Below are 24380 nucleotides of genomic sequence, written 5' to 3'. Positions count from 1 at the left end.
ATTTGTGTCCACCGCACGCTGACAGTGTACAACATACTCAATGCTGCTCTATAAATCTTTAATCACAGAAGGGTTTTTATAACCTCTCCTCGTGTCAAAAAATGAGGTTCAGGCGACTCACAGGATCACTGCTGTCTCACGCTGCTTTTGTCCCTTCAAAAATGCTAAGAAGAATTGAAAAAAACGAAATGCACTGACGGCTATGCATTTTCGTTTGAATTGATGATGACACGTCTTAAGTCGTAGGATTCACTTGGTAGATTAGGGGCGTGCAAATGTTCAAATTGTGGCAATTCCTCAGTGTCATGTCAAAACACGCTGTGTCAGGGATTGTAAGAAGCATCTGTTGTTGAACTTGATTTGACCCAAATGAAGGAGCCAAGTAACTGACACCGTCAGTCCCAGCAGTCATGGAAGAGACAGCTTTCTGAAGATGGTGGAGTAGCAACACGAGCCCGTTAGTTGGTAGTCCTGGTGGGATTCTTGGAGGAAATGTAATAATATCTCTCATGGGACACGGGATGAATAATGTGTGTGTGTGTGTGTGTGTGTGTGTGTGTGTGTGTGTGTGTGTGTGTGTGTGTGTGTGTGTGTGTGTGTGTGTGTGTGTGTGTGTGTGTGTGTGTGTGTGTGTGTGTGTGTGTGTGTGTGTGTGTGTGTGTGTGTGTGTGTGTGTGTGTGTGTGTGTGTGTGTGTGTGTGTGTTGACAGATCGGTACGTTAGTGTGCAGGTATGAGATTGTGAAAATGTAACTGCATGAAAACGTTTTAAAGCAAAGATACCACATTTAAAACAAATCTTTAATTACTTTAGCGAATAGACAACCACTACAAAGTAATGATATTATTCTTTTACTTTCAGATTAAGAGGAATTGTCATTTTGAAATTATAATCAATCAACAGGAAATATGTCTTACAAATCGTATATATAACAGCCATGTCACATGTTTTTAAGAAACCCTAACTGAGCAGGTGAAATGTTTGCACCTTTTATTGTTATATTGTTATATCAGTTGAACTTTCATAAAGCAGTAGCTGAGGTCCAGAGCAGCTGCACATCAGCACAGCTGGTCTAACATCTGGATGTTCTTTATCAGCAGATGAAACCTCATTTTTTGGTTTTCTCTGATGTGTTGAACCGGATTAAGGTTTGGTGAAATACAAATAAATGTGAAGAGATTGTGTCTGACCATTCATTCTTAACCACTTTGGACTATGACAATAAACAACTGCTGCCAAATCAGCCTGGCGTATTTCAGATGCCTTAAGGAAACTGGATCCATTGTCAGCAGCTGTTGTAGTCTCTTTTTGGGGTCATGTATCGCATGGAGAATTGTCTTCTCTGCCTCAGATGCAAAGTGTTCGTGTCTTCACCCTGGCAAATACTAGTAAGCTGTCTTGCTACTTTTATATTTGTTGTGAGATGCCTTCAAGTCATTGGCTGAGATGTGTTGACAGATCGGTACGTTAGTGTGCAGGTATGAGATTGTGAAAATGTAACTGCATGAAAACGTTTTAAAGCAAAGATACCACATTTAAAACAAATCTTTAATTACTTTAGCGAATAGACAACCACTACAAAGTAATGATATTATTCTTTTACTTTCAGATTAAGAGGAATTGTCATTTTGAAATTATAATCAATCAACAGGAAATATGTCTTACAAATCGTATATATAACAGCCATGTCACATGTTTTTAAGAAACCCTAACTGAGCAGGTGAAATGTTTGCACCTTTTATTGTTATATTGTTATATCAGTTGAACTTTCATAAAGCAGTAGCTGAGGTCCAGAGCAGCTGCACATCAGCACAGCTGGTCTAACATCTGGATGTTCTTTATCAGCAGATGAAACCTCATTTTTTGGTTTTCTCTGATGTGTTGAACCGGATTAAGGTTTGGTGAAATACAAATAAATGTGAAGAGATTGTGTCTGACCATTCATTCTTAACCACTTTGGACTATGACAATAAACAACTGCTGCCAAATCAGCCTGGCGTATTTCAGATGCCTTAAGGAAACTGGATCCATTGTCAGCAGCTGTTGTAGTCTCTTTTTGGGGTCATGTATCGCATGGAGAATTGTCTTCTCTGCCTCAGATGCAAAGTGTTCGTGTCTTCACCCTGGCAAATACTAGTAAGCTGTCTTGCTACTTTTATATTTGTTGTGAGATGCCTTCAAGTCATTGGCTGAGATATATCCAAGCCCTGGATTTAACATTTTCACAAGGCACTCTATTTTGAATAGTGTGGAGATTTGCTCTCAGTGAGTCCCCAGTTTTGGCTGACATTTAAAACACTGCCTTTTCTCTTTTTTCCTTTTAGAAGTACCAAGCCAAAAATGGATTATCCCAGAATGTGTGTGCACGATTAACATACTAGGCCTCATTTATTCAGTGTTTGAGTGACAGGCTCAAGCCACAGAGAAGTATTTTTCCTATGTGTAATTGCGGAGCTGAGGGTTAACTGTACTACTTCATGTGTGTGTGAGAATATGAGTGACGGGGGAGGTTATCGGTGCCAGCTGTCATCTCTCACTAGTGCTAACTAGCTGCTAATCTCTCTCTTAGTCCTACAATGAAGTCATTGATTCTCACAGACCAACCGCCATCCCATCTGCCACAATAGTGAATTAAACCCGAGGGAAAAGGGTGAGAGAGACTGAAACATAAGAGGGGAAAGTGGAAGAAAAGGGAGATGAAATTAGAATGGGAGATTGTGTAGTGAAGTGATTTCTTCAGCAATATGTTTGTGTGTTCCTCCCCGTGTGTGTGCTTGTTCGTCTTCATGTCACGTAGGAATATATACTTTCCATCTGCCACTGCATGTTATGGTTCCCAGAGGATGTGCTGCAGGTTGTGACATTATTTGAGCTGTGCATGTTAGACACAGAGATTTAGAGATTACATCATTGGCGTTTTGTGTCGGTGCTATGAGACAACAACTGATCACATTGCAAGAACCTTATGTTGAGGTCCTTTCAAAACTGAAGAATATATTCACTACATATTCGACACGTTAGGCTAAGTCATCCGTTTTTATAGAACCAAACTTAACATATATGTTAAAGGTTCACATTCATTAAAAAAAATGGCAGCTTTTTTGTGCATAGAAGTCCTGGTGCAGTTACAGACAAAGATAGCAGAAAAGAGGGGATGTATTTATGGGTGCAGTGTGCCAAAACTCAAGAGAGTTATAAGATAGAGAACATTTTATCATGCCCATTATAGTCCGTTGTGAGATATTTAAATAGGCCCGGATCGTGCAAGAGATGCGGGCCTGAGGAACCCAGATGTCTGCTTGCCCGGGGACTTTCCCCTCGAGTTCATGGGAACATATGTGGCTACTGCACTGGAGTTTCATTTTGGTGGGATAGAAGGCATTCTCAACGTCATGCTTTATTCGAATAATCCTTCCTGACTGAAAGACGGTTAATTAATTGTTATTCAATCTCAACTCTTCGGCAATTATTGAGACTCTGGTTTGTAATGGTCAATAAAACTCGTCAACAGAATGGTAGCCTAATCTGTGCTGACAATAGCTCATTGAGTTTGTCCGGACAATTCCAGCACAATCTTTTGTCCTTTGGCTCCTGTGAGTGAAGGAGATTACAGAGCCCCCGCTCTAACGGTCAGTCGGAGAAAGGCTCCTTTGGGCTACAATAGGACACACTGTGTATAAAGCAAATAGACAGGAAGCCTAGTCCTGAATGAAGGTATCTAGATCTGTCTGTCAATATGTCTCCACGCCAACTACCAAGACCAGGGTTACATTTTTCTAATCAATTTAAGCAAGGGATATGTAAGCACGCATTGGAATAACATGATTACCACGAACCCCACCTTTGCATGCAGATGATTTGAAATCACAATGACTTTCATACTGAATCCCATGTGTTTAAAGCAACGCTGACGGTGTATAATTGATATGAGGCCTACGTTTTATTTCTTTATTTAGCTAATGCAGCATTCACACTAAGCGTAGTAAGAGAATGGGCTTTATAGATAACAGGTCGCTTGTCTTGGTGTATCCATGCATGTAATGTTTAGCTATGGAAACCATCTTACTTGGAGTCATTTATTATAGTATCCGTGTCTCTTTTTGAGTCAAACGGGAATCACCGCTTCATGTAATTAGGTTTCCTTTCATTGTACTGCACTGCTGTCACGCTGTCGGAGAATAATACATACATGGGCAAGAAGCAAGGCGTATCAAACGGAAGCTATATTCACTATTATTCTCTTAATCTCTTCCCTTTAGTAATGAAGCCAGGTTTGTTCTTTCATACAAAATCAACTTACTGCAGGGAGCTGGCAGGAGCCTCAATACTTAAACACAATCAGGCATTTCCCCTTCATCTAGCTGGGTTCTGGTTACATGCACACGTTGATGTTTGTCAGTAATTTGATTCTAAAATGTTACATTGGAAAAATAGGATGCTCCGAAATGATTGAAGGCTGAAAGCAGAGATGATTAAAACTGAGATGGCGTTTAACGCTTCATGATTCACACTAATAGTTTAAAAGGTTTAAAAATGTCCTATTCAAATAAAGATTGCGTGTAATTTGACGCTTGTGGTTGACGCATTTGGGCCTCTTACAACTGCCTCCTAAGGTAACATTTCTCATATTTGGTTAGAGCATTGTCATGTTGCCTATGTGGTCCCCAAGTCACACTCAAGAAAACTACAATGGGATATGATGAACTGACAGGCTGCCAGTTGCATACTTAATCACTGTGGAAAGACTCTTAAGAGCTTTCCTAATCCCACAAGACCACCCTTGTTTTATTACTTCACCTCAAGAATGGAGAACTGATTGAAATAGTTTTTACTGCAGTAATATATCGTTTTTACTGCAATAATGTGCTTGCCAATGGCAGTAAAACATTTGAGATTCAATGATTTTCATCATACTGAGGGAAATAATTACTGAATTAAATTGCTTGCATTTATGAGTTGGAGAAGTAGATAGATTCATCTCAGGGAGTCACAAAAAGAACAGAAGAGTAGGTGACGATAAAGAAAATGGGGCAGTTGAGCAGAAACAGCATATCGGAGACTTAGGACTGGGAAATACTGACTGACAGGTTCTGTAAAGTCTTTAGACCTTACTGTCTCCGGTGTTTGTGTGTCTCTCAGTATGGGGCCCTGCTCTGTTTGAGTAGGACCACCCCGGGGCCACCAGGTCGCCACAGCAGAGAGAGCTGTTGTGTGCTTAATAGGGAGAGTTCGAAACTTGAGCATGGTCTGTTTTTTAGTTTTTCTTATTGTGTGTGTAAAACTAAAGATTGAATAGGGTTTTTTAGAGCTGTGTTTTGCGAGTGTGTGTGTGTGTTTTCTGTGCATCTGAAGAGGCTGATTACCCTATTCAGACAGGTCCTCATTCAGTTTAATAGTTCCTGTTTATTTCATTTGAGATTTGAACCCTTCATTATCCTGCTCATTCCTACAGTGTCTATTGAAGCTGCCAGCCCAAATGAAGCAATCATTTATTTATGCACAGAACAAAGGCACTGCCTGGTGCTGTTTGTTGGCAGAACGTTCCCATCAGCATAATGGCCACTACTACTTATCCAGCCTCCCCGTGCCACGTAAAGAGAGCTTTTAAGAAAGATTTGAGAGATTTTGCATTGCTCAAATTACTGCTCTGTGGCCCTCTGTAAATATAACACCACAGATCGCCATGAGTTACAATTACACCCATCCTATACCCTTTCCTTCAATATCAGCTTGCTCTGTCGTCTTTTAAAACTGCAACTAACAATTGTTTATTTGTTCTTCCAAACTATTTCCCCAGTTAAATAGCGAGTGGATTATTTTACTTCCTTTTTGTGTTTGACTTCAGAAGTGCAAAACCAAAGCTATATCTGAACAACAACGATATTCGGAAGTAAAATGGCAGCAGATGCTGACATTTGAAAAGCTGACCTTAGTGTTTTACCTTTTTGGGTGATAAACATATGTTAATGTTTTCATTCATTTTCTTTTGGCTTTTTGATTTTTCACTATATGATGATTTGAAATATGGACATAAAAAGATGTGTAACAATTATTAATTAATATTTTATGTAAATTGAAATGTCTGATCAACAAAATTACACATTTGACACTACAGTAGAGTTCATCAAGTACGTTGAACTACATTAGCTTTCCATTATTATTACCTTTTCAACAAGTGATGTGCCTCCTTCAAACCTCCAACCCCATCTTGATATTCATATGTAGTTCATCTGTTGTAATCTCCTGACAGGCCTTTCAGATGTTTCTGTCACATCTAACTTGATCATTTTGTGCTGTTCCATCATGCATCCCTTGCCGCGTGTGTGTGACATATTGTTCAAGCTAAACGTGTGTTCTATTGGTGTGGAGCCCTGCAGTGTTGACCTCTGATAAAACACATAAATATAGGTTATCCATGTCTTACGGTCTTAATCTTAGCCCATGACCCGGCCTGGGAACTGTGTCTGTGTGTGCATGTAAGCCTGGTGAGAGATGTTTAACCCTCACTGTAAGCACAACTTAACACAACATACACACACACATCATTGATCCCCTTCTCACGCAAAGCCACTCAACACAAGGCGGCTCTAACATGTTCAGCATACTGCAGGTCCAGACCAGCGTCACCCTTAGAAGCTGTAGGGCTACTAATTGTGCACTTATTGAAATGCATACAAGTCTCAACTTTCCAAAAATAGCTTCAAACCTCCTTCAGACTATCGCTCCTGATATTCTACCGTTTCTCACCCATTTCATCAACACTTCTCTAACTTCTGGTCACTTTCCAAACAGTCTCAAGGAGGCAAGAGTAAACCCTCTCCTAAAGAAACCCACTCTCAACCCGTCTGATGTTATAAACTACAGGCCTGTCTCTCTCCTCCCGTTCCTGTCTAAAACACTTGAACGCGCTGTCTTTAAACAACTCTCCTGTTATCTCCATCAGAACAACCTTCTGGATCCGCACCAGTCTGGTTTCAAGGCAGGTCACTCCACAGAAACTGCCCTCATTGCTGTCACTGAGGAACTGCACACTGCTAAAGCAGCCTCCCTCTCCTCTGTCCTCATCCTGTTGGACCTGTCTGCTGCATTCGACACGGTGAACCATCAGATCCTCCTTCGCACTCTCCAAGAACTTGGAGTTTCAGGCTCTGCACTTTCCCTCCTCACCTCATACCTCAAAGACCGCACCTACAGGGTAACCTGGAGAGGGTCCGAGTCCGACCCTTGTCAATTAACTACAGGGGTCCCTCAGGGCTCTGTTCTTGGTCCCCTCCTCTTCTCCCTGTACACAAACTCGCTCGGATCTGTCATTAGCCCGCATGGTTTTTCATACCACTGCTACGCTGACGACACCCAATTAATTCTGTCCTTTCCCTGCTCAGAGACCCAGGTCGTCGCATGCATCTCTGCTTGTTTAGCTGACATCTCTCAGTGGATGTCTGCTCATCATCTCAAGCTCAACCTTGACAAAACTGAAGTGCTTTTCCTTCCGGGAAAGGATTGTCCCACTCTTGACCTGACTATCAACATCGGCACCTCTGTTGTTTCCCCGACCCAGACTGCAAGGAATCTGGGTCTGATCGATCCAAGATAACAACCTGTCCTTCACTGCAAACATCGCTGCTACAACCCGTTGCTGCAGATACACGCTTTACAACATCAGGAAGATACGTCCCCAGCTGACCCAGAAAGCCACGCAGGTTCTGGCCCAGGCTTTCGTCACCTCACGCCTAGACTCCTGCAACTCCCTTCTGGCTGGTCTACCTGCATGTGCCATCCGACCTCTGCAGCTCATCCAGAATGCAGCGGCTCGTCTGGTCTTCAACCTTCCTAAATTCTCCCACACCACGCCGCTCCTCCGCTCACTTCACTGGCTTCCGGTAACTGCTAGAATTCACTTCAAGACACTGGTACTTGCGTACCATGCTGCGAATGGATCTGGCCCTTCCTACATCCAGGACATGGTTAAACCGTACACCCCAGCGCGTGCACTACGCTCTGCATCAGCCAAACGACTCGCTGCACCCTCGCTGCGAGGGGGACCCAAGTTCCCATCAGCAAAAACACGTGGGTTTGCTATCCTGGCTCCAAAATGGTGGAATGAGCTCCCCATTAAATCAGGACGGCAGAAAGCTTACACACCTTCCGGCGCAGACTGAAAACTCATCTCTTTCGACTCCACCTTGAGCGAAAGAATTACTAACAAATAACTGCTAACGGAGCACTTATATACTAATAAAGGACTGGCTTATCTACAGCCAGTTGAGTAGCACTTGAAATGTTTGGCTCTATGAAACCTGATGTACTTATATGATTCTGTTTTCTTCAAGGTTGTGTCTTCCTGGTCGAATGTACTTATTGTAAGTCGCTTTGGATAAAAGCGTCAGCTAAATGCAATGTAATGTAATGCATAGAAATGTGTATAGTTACATGGATTTTTAGGCAGCTCAAATCTGTGCAAAGACAGAGATTTGTATTTATTTGTTTGACTTCAGTATGATGTTGCTATCCTGCATGGTCAGCAAGTTAGTTATTTTGCATCATGTGCGGGCTCTAGCTGTGTGTGCATAGCTTTGATGAATACTTGTAACCAGTCAGTGTTGCTCTAAACATCCATTTCCTATGTAGTCCTCCCGACACTGGGCCAAACCCAGCATCCCACTCACTGTGGCTCACCCAATTAATCTGAGTCACCCCCTCCTCTCCCTGTCCAATTTCCATAATCTATTAGAGATGCAGATTATATCTCTACACTGTTCATGGAACATCTCTTGATCATTGCTTTGTAAATAACATGGCTGAACCTTTTTATACCACTATTAGTATTGTGTTTTTGTGAATATCAATTACAAAACCCATTGGACCAAAATGCATTGTGTAGGCAGCAAACAAAGTGTATATTATTGTAGGAGTTTGCCAAAAATATTATAAGATATAGAATTACAAAGCCGTTTTGATATAAAATGGAGGGAGAATATTTACTAGTGAACGTGTTACTTCATCGTACAAATGACTTTGCAAATGAAGGTGTTTTGCAAGCTAAACACAAAAAGGTATTGATAAAGTTATATATTTTGACTTTCAAAATGTAATGGTTTTTACAAATCTATCAGTTTGCAAAATACGTCTCGATTCCTCAAAAGCTGGAAAAAGCTTTTTTTTCCCTGAATATAATGGAGCATAGATGTAAGTGGTAAGCAGATGGATATGCACAGGCGTCTTGGATGGTGTGAGGACGTGTGCGGGTGCTATCTGATTCAGCTCCATTGTCACTCTTGGCTCCCATCTATATACATCTCTATCATTTCATTTGACCCTCTCTCCTACGCCTCTCAGTTTCTTTTTCTCTCACTTTCACACTCCCTCTGTGTCGCTCATTGTGCGAGCTTGTTTGCTATACTTTTGGATGGTTTCACCCATTAAAGGAGTCCTACCACAATGTGTTTGTGGGTGCGTGTGAGTGTGTCTGCGCACACGCATGTGCTTTGCCCTGTTATCCTCAATGAGACATGGTCCTGTGAGAGCCACCACATCACCTGTTGCCATGGTAGTTAAATAGGCAGAGAAGGAAGGGGAGGAATGGAGGGAGAGTGACAGACAGCAGGGGAGGAGAGGGAAATTGGATGATGAGTGCATGGTCTGGACAAAACCAAGGAGAGGAGTGGGAGGAGGGAAAAGACGTTAAAAGGAAATAAGAGACTCATACTAAGTCATTGTTTGGAGAAATTCATGTTGCTCTCAAGTGTGTTTCATCTTGGAAAATAAGACGAGGAATGGAAACTCTGCCAAATGCGTGGTAATTAGGGCTACAGTACAAGCCTTGTAATCGTGGTTAGGCATGGTCGAGAATATAATATGTCCACCCACACCAATGAGAAGAAGGCTTCATTGTTATTAATATCGAGCGGTGACGTACAGCAGCCATGAAAAGTCAACCTATAATTTGTGCTTTGTTCATTGTGGTCTGGAGAACGCAGACATGATGTAACCAGAGAAAGATATCATTTGAAGTTATTTCAAACTGTATCAAAGAAGATTGATAGTCCTCTTATTAATGACATTATCATTTCTGCACCTGATTGGATGAACACACTGCTCTTTCTTCTGGAGTATTCAAGCCTAGGGTTTACAGTTTTCTTTGTCCTCAATCTTTTAACCAGACATTGTGTTTATTTGAGATGTTTTATAGTTAGGTTTGTTCTGTTTTGCTCTACGCAGTCAACAAGTGAAGACGCCAATGTTATTATCTTAATAAAAACAGAAGCAGGTCATTTGACGTTTTCCAAATTCAATTTTTTTGCCAAATCTATTCCCAAAAATCAGTGGATAGATTGAAGGAATTTGTATATTATTAACTTGGGTCATACCTTATTTTATATCAAATAAAGCGGTACCACTTTACAATAAGACTACCCTTATAAAGGGTTTACGAATAATTTGTAAGTAATTTATTAATTAGGCTGTGAACACTTTATAAATCCTTAATAAGCTTTTATAAGACATGAGATAAACAGGGCAACTGTGACCAGTTGCTTGCCAAATAGTGAGCCCATGTATCTGTATGGCTAAGCCTTATTAGAAAAGGTAGTAACTCATTAATAAATGGGAATGTGTTTTATACTTTACAACAAGGCTCCCTTTTGGCAACTATAAATGTTAGTAACTCGTAAATAAATGGTCATAAAGAGATGCCAAGAAACATCAAGATGGAAGGGGGGGAATCAATTCTGTGAAGAACAGATACCAAGGATGTTGGCTGATGAAGAAGACAAAGTAAGCTACGTAGCCAATATAAGGCTAAATAGTGAGCCTGTGTTGATGTATGAAAACTATTTTAGAACTGGTTTATAAATGCTTCTCAATGATTAATAAAGTGTTTACAACCTATTTAATAAACTAATTATAAGCCCTTTATGACTCCTTTATAAGGGTAGTCTTATTGTAAAGTGGTACCAATAAAGCTAAGATTCAGCCATGTTATCATCCACGTATGTTCTGATTGGGATGGTAAATGTCTTACTATGCATTTCATTGTATCAAAGGGGAAAACTTAGCTTATGCAATAAAGTATGGCTTCTTTAGCTTAGAAATACAGTATGGTTGTTTAAAAATAGTCCCCAAAAGACAGACGATTATGCTACAGAGATAAAAGGTTCCAATTGACGCGAAGGCCATCAAAAGAAAGGGAACTGTTTTTTTATGACATAAGAGATGAAAGCTAAAGCAACAAGTCTCAAGACAGGATTGAAAGTTCAAGCAAGCAACTTATATAGCAAATATAAATGCATGTTGTTTGTAAAGAAAGGGTAATCAAATAAAAATATCTAGGAGCATGATGAGGTCAAATATAACCTAGGTGACTGAACTGAACCCAAGGGATGAGGACACTTAAGAAAAGGTGCAGGTGGGTTTAGGACATGAATAACAGAACAAAGCATTTTGTGTCGCTAAATAATTCCTCTCAAACCTGAAATGACAGGATAAAAACGTAGGGGAAGTCTATGAATGCTGATGATGGTAGAGAAAGTGGAGGAGGAGTAGGACAAGTGCATGTCAGCGTAATTGCCAGAGTAAATGGGAAGCAAGGAAAATAAGAGGTGAATACAGGAGAAAGAAGAGAGGAGGAGGAGGGGAAGTGAACGTGAAGGGGAATGCCATTAACGGCTTTGTTCGCTCCTCCCCACTGAACGATGGATGGACACGGACAAACGAACAAATGAATGAAAGAGAGAGAGAGTGTGAGAGAAGGGTGCCCCTTTTTTGACTGTCCTTTCAGAGATTAGGGAGGAGAGCATCGCGGTCCGTTCAGTTCATCTATTCATGGTCAACGCCTGTCTCTCTCACGAGCCTCTGAGAGGAGTGAAGAGGCAGGCACAGAGCCAGAGAGTGTGTGGGTCTTCTGGTGCGAATCGTCTATGAAAACACTTATGTGTGTATTACTGAGCGACACAGTAGAACATGTTACTGGAGAATAAATCAAACCAGTCGATGTGCCAAAGAGAGGCAGCAGCAAGAAGACAGTGCTGCACTTATAATAAATACTATAGGTATAGGAGGTGGGCTGGTGCTGATGGAGCAATCATGTAATTGCTTTATGATTGTGAATTGAAGCGATGCACTTTTCTGACGCTGTAGAGAGAAAGAATATAATTGTCTCGTAATGTTTGAATGCAGAATAGGGATCGAGTTGCACAGTTTCTGCAGAAAGACACAGAGAAATGTACGATGTAGTTGTGAGAGCTAGTAGAGGGCTCGGCAGGGATGTTATATCGTAGCTAATGGAGTTAGATCTAATGTGGTCTGACAGTATTTGTGCTGCAGGGCCCGGCGGACTGATCTGAGAGTGAGTTACGGTGTGAGACACAGATTGCACGAGAGGAAGACACAGAGCTAGAGAGCGAGAGGGTGATGTGTCCAGACGGAATAGGTTTAGCGGCAAAAAGACAGATTTTCTCATCGTCTGTCAGAAAGATCTGCAAGAAATGTTCCATGGCATCGACCAGTGCATTACAAGATCAACATTTTAGGTTCGAGGGATTAAGGTTGCTGATTTGTTTCTTGAAAGACAAGATTCAGGGCATTTCAATGTTTCATACAAATGCACGCTATAAGGTTTTTACCAGTCTGTACATTCTCTTCATATTTTTAGTTTGGGGCAGTTTAGATGATCAGATTTTGAGTGGTTTTAAGAATCCTCTAAGGAGCCCTCAACAATATAAACGCAACAACATAAGGTCTATTCAAATCACTGATAAGGAGACATAAACATTATTATATGTGGAAACCCAGAACCTGATATACGTCGATGATATTCTCAGTTTTGAATACCAGAAGACTGAGCAGAACAGATTTTTGAAAGCAGGCATTGCTGCCAGTTCAGGAGCTGTTTCTTTGGAGGCTTAGACCCAGCAGCCTGTCACCTTGATCTGACCACAACACAAAGCCGGTGACAGTTTCAGGAAGTATGTGTGTGTCCGTCTCAAGTTCTCACACTCTAAACACTTCTTCCAATCCATTTGACTCCCTAATCCACCGAGAAACCACCGCTCTTTTCTCCATGCCACTCCAGCTTTTCTCCTTTTCTCCTCCCTCCCTCCCTCCCTCCTCCTCCTCCTCCTCCTCCTCCTCCTCCTCCTCCTCCTCCTCCTCCTCCTCCTCCTCCTCCTCCTCCTCCTCCTCCTCCTCCTCCTCATACATTTGGAAATGTCGGTGTATGAGTTTCAGCATAGTTGGCTAACTGGATTTTCCACAACCGTTCTAAGCCCAAACCCACACACGCACGCACCGGCTAAACGACCCACTGGCTAAACGCACGGATCACAGAAACGTAATATGCTTCAAACAAGATGTACATTTGACTGTTTTGTAATGAAAGTTTTTATAAGCTTTTTTGAGGAGTGAGCGAAAGAAGGAAAGCAAACAAAATAACTGGAGCAGTAAAAACTATTATTTTGGCTTTGACATGAATGTATTTTGTTCTTTGGCCAATTTAGTTAAGATTCATGGCAGAACTGCCGACTGATTATTTAAGTCTTGAGTAGGAAAAGCAGCCACAGCTGTTTCCGGTCAGTATCTTCCAACATTAAAGCTGTTATTTACTGATCTGTGGCATTGTCACCATAACTAGCTTTTTAATCCCAAACACACCAACTTAAAAAGACACTTTATTCAACCAGAAACAGCTGCAACATCTGTATACTTTGTAATGTGCTATGCGCTGCTTTTTTGCTGCTATTCATTTTACAGCAGTTTGTCAAAAGCATGATTGCTTGCTTTAAGTGACTGTTAATCAGAGGACCCTTTCTTTCCGTCTCTTTCTTTCCGTTTTTCTTTGTTCGTATTTTACTTTGCATTTCTTTTTCTCCTCCTATTTCTTTTTCTCTCCCTCCTCTGGGTTTCTTTGGAGAGAGGGAGTAAAGAGAAAGAAACGTAATCCCTCTATTGAACAAGAGGTGGGCCAGTCAGGGGCTTTTTTTTCATTTTCCTCTGTGTCAAAAAACCCACCCTGCTTCTTATTCCGAGTGCTCACAATAGCCTGTCCGAATCACAAACTCACATGCAGCACAAATGCATCTTACATTCAATTTAGGATTTCATTTTCATCTTGGATCGTCTGTTTCCCAGCTGTCCTTTGTTCTATTCGTGACATACGTCTGTGGTCTGAGCAATCTGATATCGTATTAACAAGTGGCCAACGGAAAGGACTGTAGCTGGTGTTTTATTTACTCTGTGCCCCCCTTTCTTTCTTTTAAATGTATTGAAAAAAAATTATATTGTAAAGAAGAATAGCTGCAAATAATAGGCTTTTATTAAATATGGTGGATACTGGGAGTATGACTTGATATAATTGAAGACAACATCCCCCATTATACCCTTTGGGATGGCCTAATTCATGATGCATGTTTTCCTCCTCCTCCTCCTCCTCCTCCTCCTCCTCCGCAGCAGCAGTGGAATCAATAGCACTCATGCTTCAATAAGGGCTCTAATGAAGGATGCATTTGTGAAGGATAAAATGTTTTCTGAAATGGTGCTCACAGTTGCCGAGTGGAACGATGTTTTGCTTGTGGTAAATTACATGTTTCCCAGGAAATTAATCTGCTCAGTTATTATGTATGGTTTAAACATGCCACATTCAAATATTGCAGCTATCTCATGAATCACTTGTATTTCAGTAAAACACACAACAAACAAACACAGAGGTTCCATTGGGCCAACGTCATAGCTATGTGCTGGTGTACTGCGGCGGCTCCACCGTGTACGTGTACTCTGGATCTAGTTGGTTTTATATTAGTTGAGATCAAATTGTGCCTACCAGAAAAATATGTTTGTGTTTACCTTTTGTCTGGAATGACTGGAAGCAATTTGTCTAATCTTATGTGGAGTCAGTCTACTCCACTTTGAAGGAAGGAACCAAAGACAAACCGAGAGAGAGATCTATTGCAGGAAGAGGATTCTCCCTAGCCACTGTTTCCGCCAGACCAGGGCTGAGAGGGCGTCCACCCGGAGAGCGGGGGGTGTGACGTCACGTTGTGTCACGTGACTTGAATTTTGAATTGAGCTGTCCCTTTATAGATACTATCTCTTTACGTATTAGTGATGGGGATTCCGGTTCTTTTTAGTGAGCCGGATCATTTGGCTCGGCTCACTAAGAAGAGCCGGCTCTTTCGGCTCCTAAACGGCTCTTCATTTTACCACAGTTTACCACGGGGCTCCGGTGCTCGCAGTTCATGCGCGTGCTCCACTAGCACCCCCGTCAAGGCTCGCCGGCAGTACACTTTCCGTCACAGGAACACGCCCCCCTGGCGGAAACGCTGTCCCTATCCCTTTTTCTTTCATCTACATCTTCCCATCCTTTAGGAACAGTCTGCAACCTCAGGGCTTTACTGCTTTCCCTCCTCTTCCATCACAACTGACCACAAAATGCCTGACAATTCACTCTCGTCTTACTCCATGGAAATCTGATTACCTCCCCCTCCTCTGCTGCTGGGTGGCATAGTTAGGCCACTTCATATCAATATTCTCTTTGTAGTGGGAGATGGGGTGCAATTGCTCTGACCGTAAGAATAATTGCACACAGATATCTGCACACATGCATTGACTTGTGCACGCACACAAGCTTTACACACTCACACACCGGAAAACATGATAACTAGGACATGCCGAGAATTCAAGAACAGTGACACACACACACACGCACAAGCATGTAACACCACACGCACATGAGAAATAGGCAGAATGGGGACACACAAAGTGGGACTCACACATCTCCGCTGTAGTATGAGGAGACGTAAAGAAAGGCTTCGTTCTGCTGTGACGTGGGACACACTCATGCAGAAAGCAACTAGCACTCTGTTAAGTGTAGCCTCAGGCTCAGAGCAGAAGTATGAGTGAGAGAGGCGGACAGTTCCTCAGAGTGATGATGCCCATATTGTTTTTGGAGAGGACAATTGAAGACCTTGACTTCCTAATTGATGTTAAAAACTCTTTGCATGGGACACACAACATATTTCATAATGGAGTGGTCCTTTTTTGTGCGTATGCTCAAAGATCAAGTATAAGAGTCTTGCACACATAGATACAGTATACAGTATCTCCCACTATTATTTACTGTAATTTAAGACTGTGCATGTGAGTCAGTGAGTGTTTACACGTGCACTAATATCCTGCATCTGATTGGATGTATGGAATATTCCTGTTACTTGTTGTGTATGTGTAAGAAAATACGTACATTTCCCCTCTGTGGGATGAATAAACGTATTCTGATTCTGAAAATATAATATCCTGGTTACAAAAACCAGGTATGCTTCCTAGAATACTCAGATAGATACTGTACATACTTTGGCATGTCATTGTGGGAGAAACTTCCGAAGCAATTGGAACTCGGAGAGGCACGAGGAGAGCTGGAGCTTTGATGGCAAACACTGACGGTTTATTTGGAGTTACGGCCGGAGAATTCACAAGACAGGCGCTGTGTCACGAGTTGACACAGCGGTTGCCAAACCAATTCTGAAGAACTCTTCTGCAGCTCAAGGTTTTAACTAGTTCAGAGTGCAATAACATTCACTCAAAACATCAACATTCTTCATCAGCGAGACTAAACAATTAAGGACCCTGAATCTAACTAGAGCTCTCGTCCAGAGGAAAGAACGTGCGCCAGGGAACCTTCGTCCCTGAACAGTAAACCACCTCATGGCGGCTTGTGCTCCGTCATAGACTGGCAACAACAACGCGCCCAAGCTGCCCCTCCTTAAGAGAGATAGCAGCAATACCCAAGGCCGTAGACCTATGCCATGGGAAAGGAGACGGTGAGAGGAGAAACCGATGAACTGTGTCGAAGGTTGGATACCTAAGCAGATGATTCCCTAACAGTAATGATGTTATCCAGGTTTCTGAATATCCTTAGTTGACTGAGGGGCATGAGACGAGAACCAGACAGAAGCCTGGACACTGATACAATGTTTGAAGCCATATGAATAAACTGCTTTCCATTTAAACACCACATCCCAAAATAGGTCAAAACCAGGATAATTCTCAAAACATAATCCTAATGAGCATGCTCAGTCAACAGAAAATATTTAACAGAGAAACACAATTATCTATTTATGTATGAATGTGTAATATAACATTGTAGTTCGAATGACGGACCTGGATGAGGTTTAGATGACAAAACTAATGTCGTGTGCTTCCCGCCCTACGTAGTGAGGCTTCCGTGTTCCCACAGTAGGAGAAACACACGAGTAATACATGCATCGATTATTGAATAGAGCAGAGCGTGTGTGTTCATGCTTCCCTGTGTTTCTGTGCAGAACTCAAAACGATGTCACACAGCTCATGCAGCGCTGCACCATCTCTCCAATGAGCAGATCTAGAACACGGCGATTGAAAACGATCAAAACACACTCAAGAATGCCAGGCTCTACACAGAAACATGCTTAACACACACACACACACACACACACACACACACACACACACACACACACACATTCACTGATGCATGGGTATTTGCACAAATGCACTCATACAGTAGCTTTTGTGGCAAGCAATCAATGTAAGTGCAGTGTTGTGTGTCCCATGTACACATATTGTATACACACACACACAGAAACACACATTGCTCATTGTTCCAGATCTATTCATCGCTCACGGTCATGGTTCTGCTCTGATTTCTCTTGTAGAAGCTGCATTGATAAACTCCGCTTCAATGCAGCCCCATGATGTGAACTGTTAAATAGCTGAATAGATGCAGGTCACTTTGCACACATTCCCAACAGTGCCGGGTGCATAATGTCGCTGTCAGTCTCTGATTTATGAGCACATCAGGGAGATATGCTGAATATATTGGGTTTGGATGAAAGCTCAAATGTTTGTTTGATATGTGAATCTGAGCAGTTCAGTAAGACTTAATGGAATAAATGTCCCTTTTAAAATAAGTTCAAAGCAGTTCGCAAATATCTACAAATTCTGTCTCTCGGTAATTGGTGTCTTCATTTAAACATAGTCGTTCTCTTTTCATATGAAGCTCAACAACAACAACAAGGTTGCGACTTGAGGGAAAGAGAGCTACTCACACGGGTTTAAATCTGTGAACACATTCACAAAAGGCGGTACATTTTTTAAAGTGCTGGACTGTGCATTTTCAATTTAAAGTCCTAATTTGATTTCTATGGAATGGCTGTTTTCTGGTATCAAATTGATGAATAATTCACCTCTCAGCATGAACAGAAGTAGCCACCAGCAAAGCTTCATCAACAGAAAATAGGTGTTGCAATACTAGCCTCACTTTGGCAAGAGATCCATTGCCTTTGTGTTTTTCTGTAGAACAAAGTATGCTCACACTGAATCCAGCAGTATGTCAGCAGTTAAAGGGGAAACCCTAATTGTGCTTTGTGTCCTTTCCCTCACTCACAATTTGTCAATTATTCTGGTGGCTTTGAGTCGTCAGCCTGAAGGTCAGCGAGCCACCACAGAGCCCAGGATCCGTAATCTGCTGTTTGTTTGGTCAGTGTATTGACTGTGGCTCAACCTTCACAGGTCTGCCTTTGCTGTCCCCTACTTCAAAGGATGTTTGCTAATATGATAGCTGGCTGCTATAGTATACATATTTCATGAGCCTCTTAATATTGATGGTATACTGAGTAGTATAAGTTGCAGCAGTGCAGTTAGAACACATGTACCCGCCTTCTGGCACTCCCTCCATCCTCTTTGACGGCTATTTCAGGTTACACATGAGCCTTCTCATATTTGCCACTGATAGCACTTTAACCTTCATTCCCCCACGCAGGACAGATTTAATAACAACGCTGTCAGGCCGATTCCTGCTGATGTTGGGATAAAACATTGGATTGACAGAGAGAAATGATGATTTTGTGTACACATTCAGCAGGTACACTTAAATCAAAACGAAATGTGTCCGTCTCTTCCACAGCCGTTCCATCCCATGGTGAACCTGGTGTGTAGTGCTGACCTGCGGATGTTCCTGTGCGCGCTGTACGCTCCGGTGTGCACCGTGTACGGCCAGGTGTCCATGCCGTGTCGATCCCTCTGCCAGCGCGCCAAGGATGAGTGCCACAAACTCATGGAGGTATTCGGAGTGGCCTGGCCAGATGACATGGAGTGTAACAGGTGTGTATTACATTTTAAAATAACTCACCACATGAACTCATAAACAGTGTCATCACAAACAAGGTGTTGAAGCATCTGCATGAATGCTTGCAGTGGTATACCAGTTTAAAGGTATACCACTGCATGGAAGTGTAAGGTGATCAGACCATGTACATGTGCTTATCTACAGAATAGAAATGTGACATGAGTGAGTGTGTGAAGGTGCATGAAGGAGCTGGCTGGCTGTGCTGTCGCACACCTACACTCAATGGACATTGTTAATGAAAGGACAGCATTTAAAAGTCCACAGATGGTTATTATTTACTAGTTAATTGAACATGTTTAAGGGCTGACGACATGTACACATGTATGTTTTAGCTGTATACCATGTTACAGTTACCTGTTATTATTTATCAAATCTGTTCCCATTCCTTTTTAATGGTCGTTTTAGCTGAAGATAACATTACTACATTTTCTGAGAATGTGTATGTGCCATAACAATATATTTACAACCCTGTTGATAATACAGCTTGTAATATTAGTCTGTTTGTTGTATTTGAACTGCACAGGTCCTTTTTCACACTGGATAAGGTAGTTTCTTCTACTGTGGATTTGTATTTAGTCGTATTTAGGAGAGGTTTTATAGTTTCATCATTTGACCAAATTGTGATTTTCCAGGTTCCCAGATTGTGACGAGCCCTATCCCCGTGTCGAGGACCTGCAGACAGACTCTGACCCCACAGACGAGTCGTCCCTGACGGTGTCCAGAGAGTACGGCTTCTGGTGCCCGCGGGAGCTCAAGATGGAACCGGACCTCGGTTATTCCTTCATGGGCAAGAAGGACTGCTCTGGCCCGTGCCCCTCCATGTTCTTCAACCAGAAAGAGCTGAACTTCATGCGCTACTTCATAGGAGTCGTGTCTGTTGTCTGTCTCGCCGCAACGCTCTTCACCTTCCTGACGTTTCTCATCGATGTTACCAGGTGGGAATGGCTGATTATTGTATGATGGCCCTTCCAACATTTGAGAATACTCAACTGAAATATCACTTAACTTAAATAGAGAGAAACTTTTGTTTACTTTGATTCTATTCTTCTTTTCTTCCCGTTTTTTTCCTCATTAGGTTTCGGTACCCTGAGCGGCCAATCATCTTCTACGCTGTGTGTTATGTCATGGTGTCCCTGGTTTTCTTTCTGGGCTTCCTGTTGGAGGACAGAGTATCGTGCAACGCAGCCAGCCCGTCCCAGTTCAAAGCTTCAACCATTACCCAGGGCTCGCACAACAAGGTGGGAGTTTGACTTCAGGTCCTTCCAGTATCACCACAATAACATCACACATGTCATGGTATTGTTTTTGCCTCCACAGCAAAAAGCCTGTTGGGTGATGGTACTGATCATTTATTCACATTTTAAGCCATCCGCAATGTTGAATAAAACCAATTTTATCATGTGGCAGCTCAAAATGTATGTCTCATAAACCCCAGTAAGTAACAAGCCTTTTCGATGATTAATTTCAGAGTTAAACATTACATTCTTTAGCTAATGATTTGCTGTCTCTCCCACATTATTGATCAAAGGTTGTATCTCCATGTCTCAGGTCTGCACCCTGTTCTTCATGGTCCTATATTTCTTCACCATGGCGGGCAGCGTGTGGTGGGTCATACTGACCATCACTTGGTTCTTGGCTGCTGTGCCTAAATGGGGCAGTGAGGCCATTGAGAAGAAAGCCCTCATCTTCCATGCTGTGGCCTGGGGCCTCCCAGGGGCCCTGACTGTCACCCTGCTGGCCCTGAACAAAATTGAAGGAGATGGGATCAGTGGAGTGTGTTTCATAGGGCTGTACGACATGGACGCCCTGAGGTGGTTTGTTCTGGCTCCGCTCTGCCTCAACGTGGCGGTGAGTACAATCAGAAGATAGAGGAGTGGGTGGGTGGATGGATGAAAGAGCTGATGAGGAGGTTGGATGGATGGGTTACCAGAGGAGTGGGTGGATGAAATGAGTGTATTGTTGGCTGGAGTTATGAAGAGATGGAGAGATTAGTTAATGGCCGTTTGGATGGTTGACAGTCTCTTAGCTTGTCAGTCATCCATGCGTTTAAAAAAAATAATGAATTGTAATCTTTCTGAGTCTAACTTCTCATCCATCTTTCTGTCTTCAGGTGGGAGTCTCTCTCCTGTTGGTGGGCATTGTGGCTCTGAACCGGGTGCGTATGGAGATCCCTCTGGAGAAGGAGAACCAGACCAAACTGGTCAAGTTCATGATCCGAATGGGAGTGTTCTCTGTGCTCTACCTGGTCCCCTTGTTGACTGTGATTGGCTGCTACCTGTACGAACACACCTACCGGAGCACTTGGGAGAAAACATGGATGGAGGAAAACTGCAAGAGCTATCACATCCCCTGCCCATACAAGGTAGAGAGAGGGAGGGGAGAGAGTGTGTGTGGTGATGCTTCTCATTCTGCGTCTCTTTATCTCACACACAATCAAAGCAAATCAAGTTTTATTTATATAGCACATTTATAAACGATTGTTGGTCGAGCCAAAGTGCGGTACATATAATAAAAATAGCCTACAGTAGAGACACTTTACAGCAAATACGCATATGGAATTGAAATCAACAAATGTACAGTATGTTTCTCCAGTTAAATAAGCTTTGGATACACTGACACATAATGGACCAATGACCTTTCTTTAAAGGGTAATCTTTTTTTATTTCCTTCTTTTTTTAACCATGTCATTGAATTCAAGTAAAATCTGAGATCTAGAAACAAACAAAAAGCACTTTATTGGGTTCTAAAACTGGAAAACACAGCTAATATAGATCCCATTCAACCCGGCAGTGGTTCTGTAAGTGCGACCAAGCTGTTCTGACTTGTTTATGTTCTTTTCCCGTGAGGACTATTACTGTGTGTGTGTGTGTGTGTGTGTGTGTGTGTGTGTGTGTGTGTGTGTGTGTGTGTGTGTGTGTGTGTGTGTGTGTGTGTGTGTGTGTGTGTGTGTGTGTGTGTGTGTGATACCTGACAGTGTAACATGTGTGTGTCTGAGGAGGTATTTGAGGAGGGGGCAGAGCGCAGTATGCATCATTAGCTCGGCTAATACAGCTCTCAGGACAGATTCCACACAAAACGACCATCTCTGTTTCTCTGTCTCTTTGTCTCTCACTCCTTCTGGTGGTTCTCACACACTTACCCCTTTCTCTGAGCCTGTCTCCCCCTCCACTCTCTCTGTCTCGCTCTCTGTGTCTGTGTGTCTCTCTCAGGGCCTGCTCAGTCATGCTCTGCTGCCTGTACTCTATAACGTCTTTGTAGCAATTATAAAGAGTAGTGGGAGTGTGGTCTTTTATGCAGTCTGGTGCTATATTAATAACTGAATAAATGTGCTCAATGCAGACACATTCATCTTAAGATATCAAAACTAACTTCAAGGGTTTGTTTATGTTTCTATCATTCTGCCGAGTGCTGTAACAGTGGTTTCATAATAGAGAAGTGTCAGCTAATTTGTGACTGACAGAATTTATGAGAGGGGGTGGAGGCAGGTGCAAGTGCTTATGTTACTTGTTAGTGTATGTGTCCAGAGCTGTGTGTGTGAGCGCTCATGAAGAGAGAGCCCCTATATGCCCTATTGTGGCTCAGGAATTTCAATATTGCTATGCGTTATTTGAGCTTTACCCTGGGGGGATTTGAGTGTATGTGTAAAGGGTACAATTGCATGTTTCTGGATAATTGAAGATTTTGGGGTCATTGTTCAAGTGACTTCATTTTTGTCTGTTTGTCATTTAAACTCGAGACATTAAATCTGAGACGGGCGAGACAGACTGAAGCTAATTATTACAGAGCAATTCTTCTGGCCCCTGGTTCTGAAAAGCAAAACACTGCTATTATTTGTCAAAAGTCCTCCTCTACTAAGAGTTATCTTTTTGAGTGTAAAAAAACATGTTTTGTAGACTTAAGTTTGTTTTTCTAAAAGTACTACAGCATGTCTGCAACTCTCTTATATTTCAGCTCCTTTTTAAACATTAAAATATACTGTACGTTACTCTACTACCTCAAGTTTAAACTGAATTGTTATAAAGAAAGATTTTAGATCTGATATCTCTATCATAAATGTTTGCAACTAGTTATCATGTCACTGTTATGTATGTGCTTTATGTTAACCAGAGCCAAGAGAGGTAAGTTCTTACCTCTCAGTCGACACTGCTCTCCTGCCCTCTGGTGGGAGATAGAGGGTCCAGCAGTTCAGCTGCTGAACAGCTGGGTTATTCTAGGATTACCTCCCCTCTTCCATCATTCATGGCCAGGCTTAAAACACTGCTGAATACTTTCTGTTAATGTGCAACTATTCTCAGTGGCATCCTAAGCATTTCATATATCTTTACTATATTATAGGAAAACTGTCCTTCACATCAAAACTAAAATGCAATCATAAAATATTTCCTCTTCCTCTTTTACATGTCAGGCTGTATTTATAACTCTCTCGATCCTCTTTATTGGATACATGTGGCGTTAATATTGAATATTTCTGTTCAGGTGGAGAAAGCCAAACGGCCAGCCATGGTTTTGTTCCTGATTAAATATCTGATGATGTTGGTCGTTGGGATCCCCTCCGCTTTCTGGGTGGGAAGCAAGAAAACCTGTTTTGAATGGGCCAACTTTCTGCACGGACGCCGGCGCAAAGAGTAAGAAGAGAGATCCTATGATTTTCTTTGTTTGCTTTGTTGTATACGTCTGTATGAAGTCAATCTTATTCTTATTAGGGTACTTCTTTCTAAGGATACAAAGATTACTACTGGTTGTTACAACTGCTGGTTATCAAAGACAATAAAATGGAAGAAGTTTTTTTGGTATCCGATAGCATATTCAGCAGTCCATATACAGAGCACGTGCTCTGTATATGGACTGCTGAATATGCTATCGGATACCAAAAAAACTTCTTCCATTTTATTGTCTTTGATAACCAGCAGTTGTAACAACCAGTAGTAATACCCTTTCACATGCCCCCCGTTTTATATATTTGTAAACCTCTCCCTCTCTTCTCTCTGCAGCAGTGGGGTGAACGAGTCCCGTCAGGTTCTGCAGGAGCAGCCAGACTTTGCCCAGTCTCTGCTGCGAGAACCACACCCCCCCGTCGTGAGGAAGTCCAGAGGGACCTCCACTCAGGTAGGACTGTCCGGGCTCAGACCCTATCATCCACCTCACACAACTTCTCCACTGTATATCTTTACGAAAAAGCATTTAAAATGTGTGCTCCGTTTATAGAAAAAACTGCTACGTATCATATCAA

The 24380-nt window shown here is 42.1% G+C and overlaps 1 protein-coding gene across 1 annotated transcript in view; it reads left to right on the top strand.

Moving 5' to 3' along the window:
- LOC117439684 (frizzled-3-like) overlaps window positions 1-24380 on the top strand; it is a 31143-nt gene that overhangs the window by 3471 nt on the left and 3292 nt on the right. The window contains exons 3-9 of the mRNA XM_034075670.1: window positions 18929-19125; window positions 19783-20085; window positions 20226-20388; window positions 20699-20998; window positions 21261-21512; window positions 23627-23775; window positions 24142-24256. Coding sequence (XP_033931561.1) covers window positions 18929-19125; window positions 19783-20085; window positions 20226-20388; window positions 20699-20998; window positions 21261-21512; window positions 23627-23775; window positions 24142-24256 — 1479 coding nt within the window. The remainder of the gene's footprint in view (window positions 1-18928; window positions 19126-19782; window positions 20086-20225; window positions 20389-20698; window positions 20999-21260; window positions 21513-23626; window positions 23776-24141; window positions 24257-24380) is intronic.

This window comes from Pseudochaenichthys georgianus, chromosome 3 (assembly GCF_902827115.2).
Source record: "Pseudochaenichthys georgianus chromosome 3, fPseGeo1.2, whole genome shotgun sequence".
Lineage (NCBI taxonomy): Eukaryota > Metazoa > Chordata > Actinopteri > Perciformes > Channichthyidae > Pseudochaenichthys > Pseudochaenichthys georgianus.
Note: the sequence above shows the minus strand (reverse complement) of the source record. Positions and strands in the feature narration are given on the sequence as shown.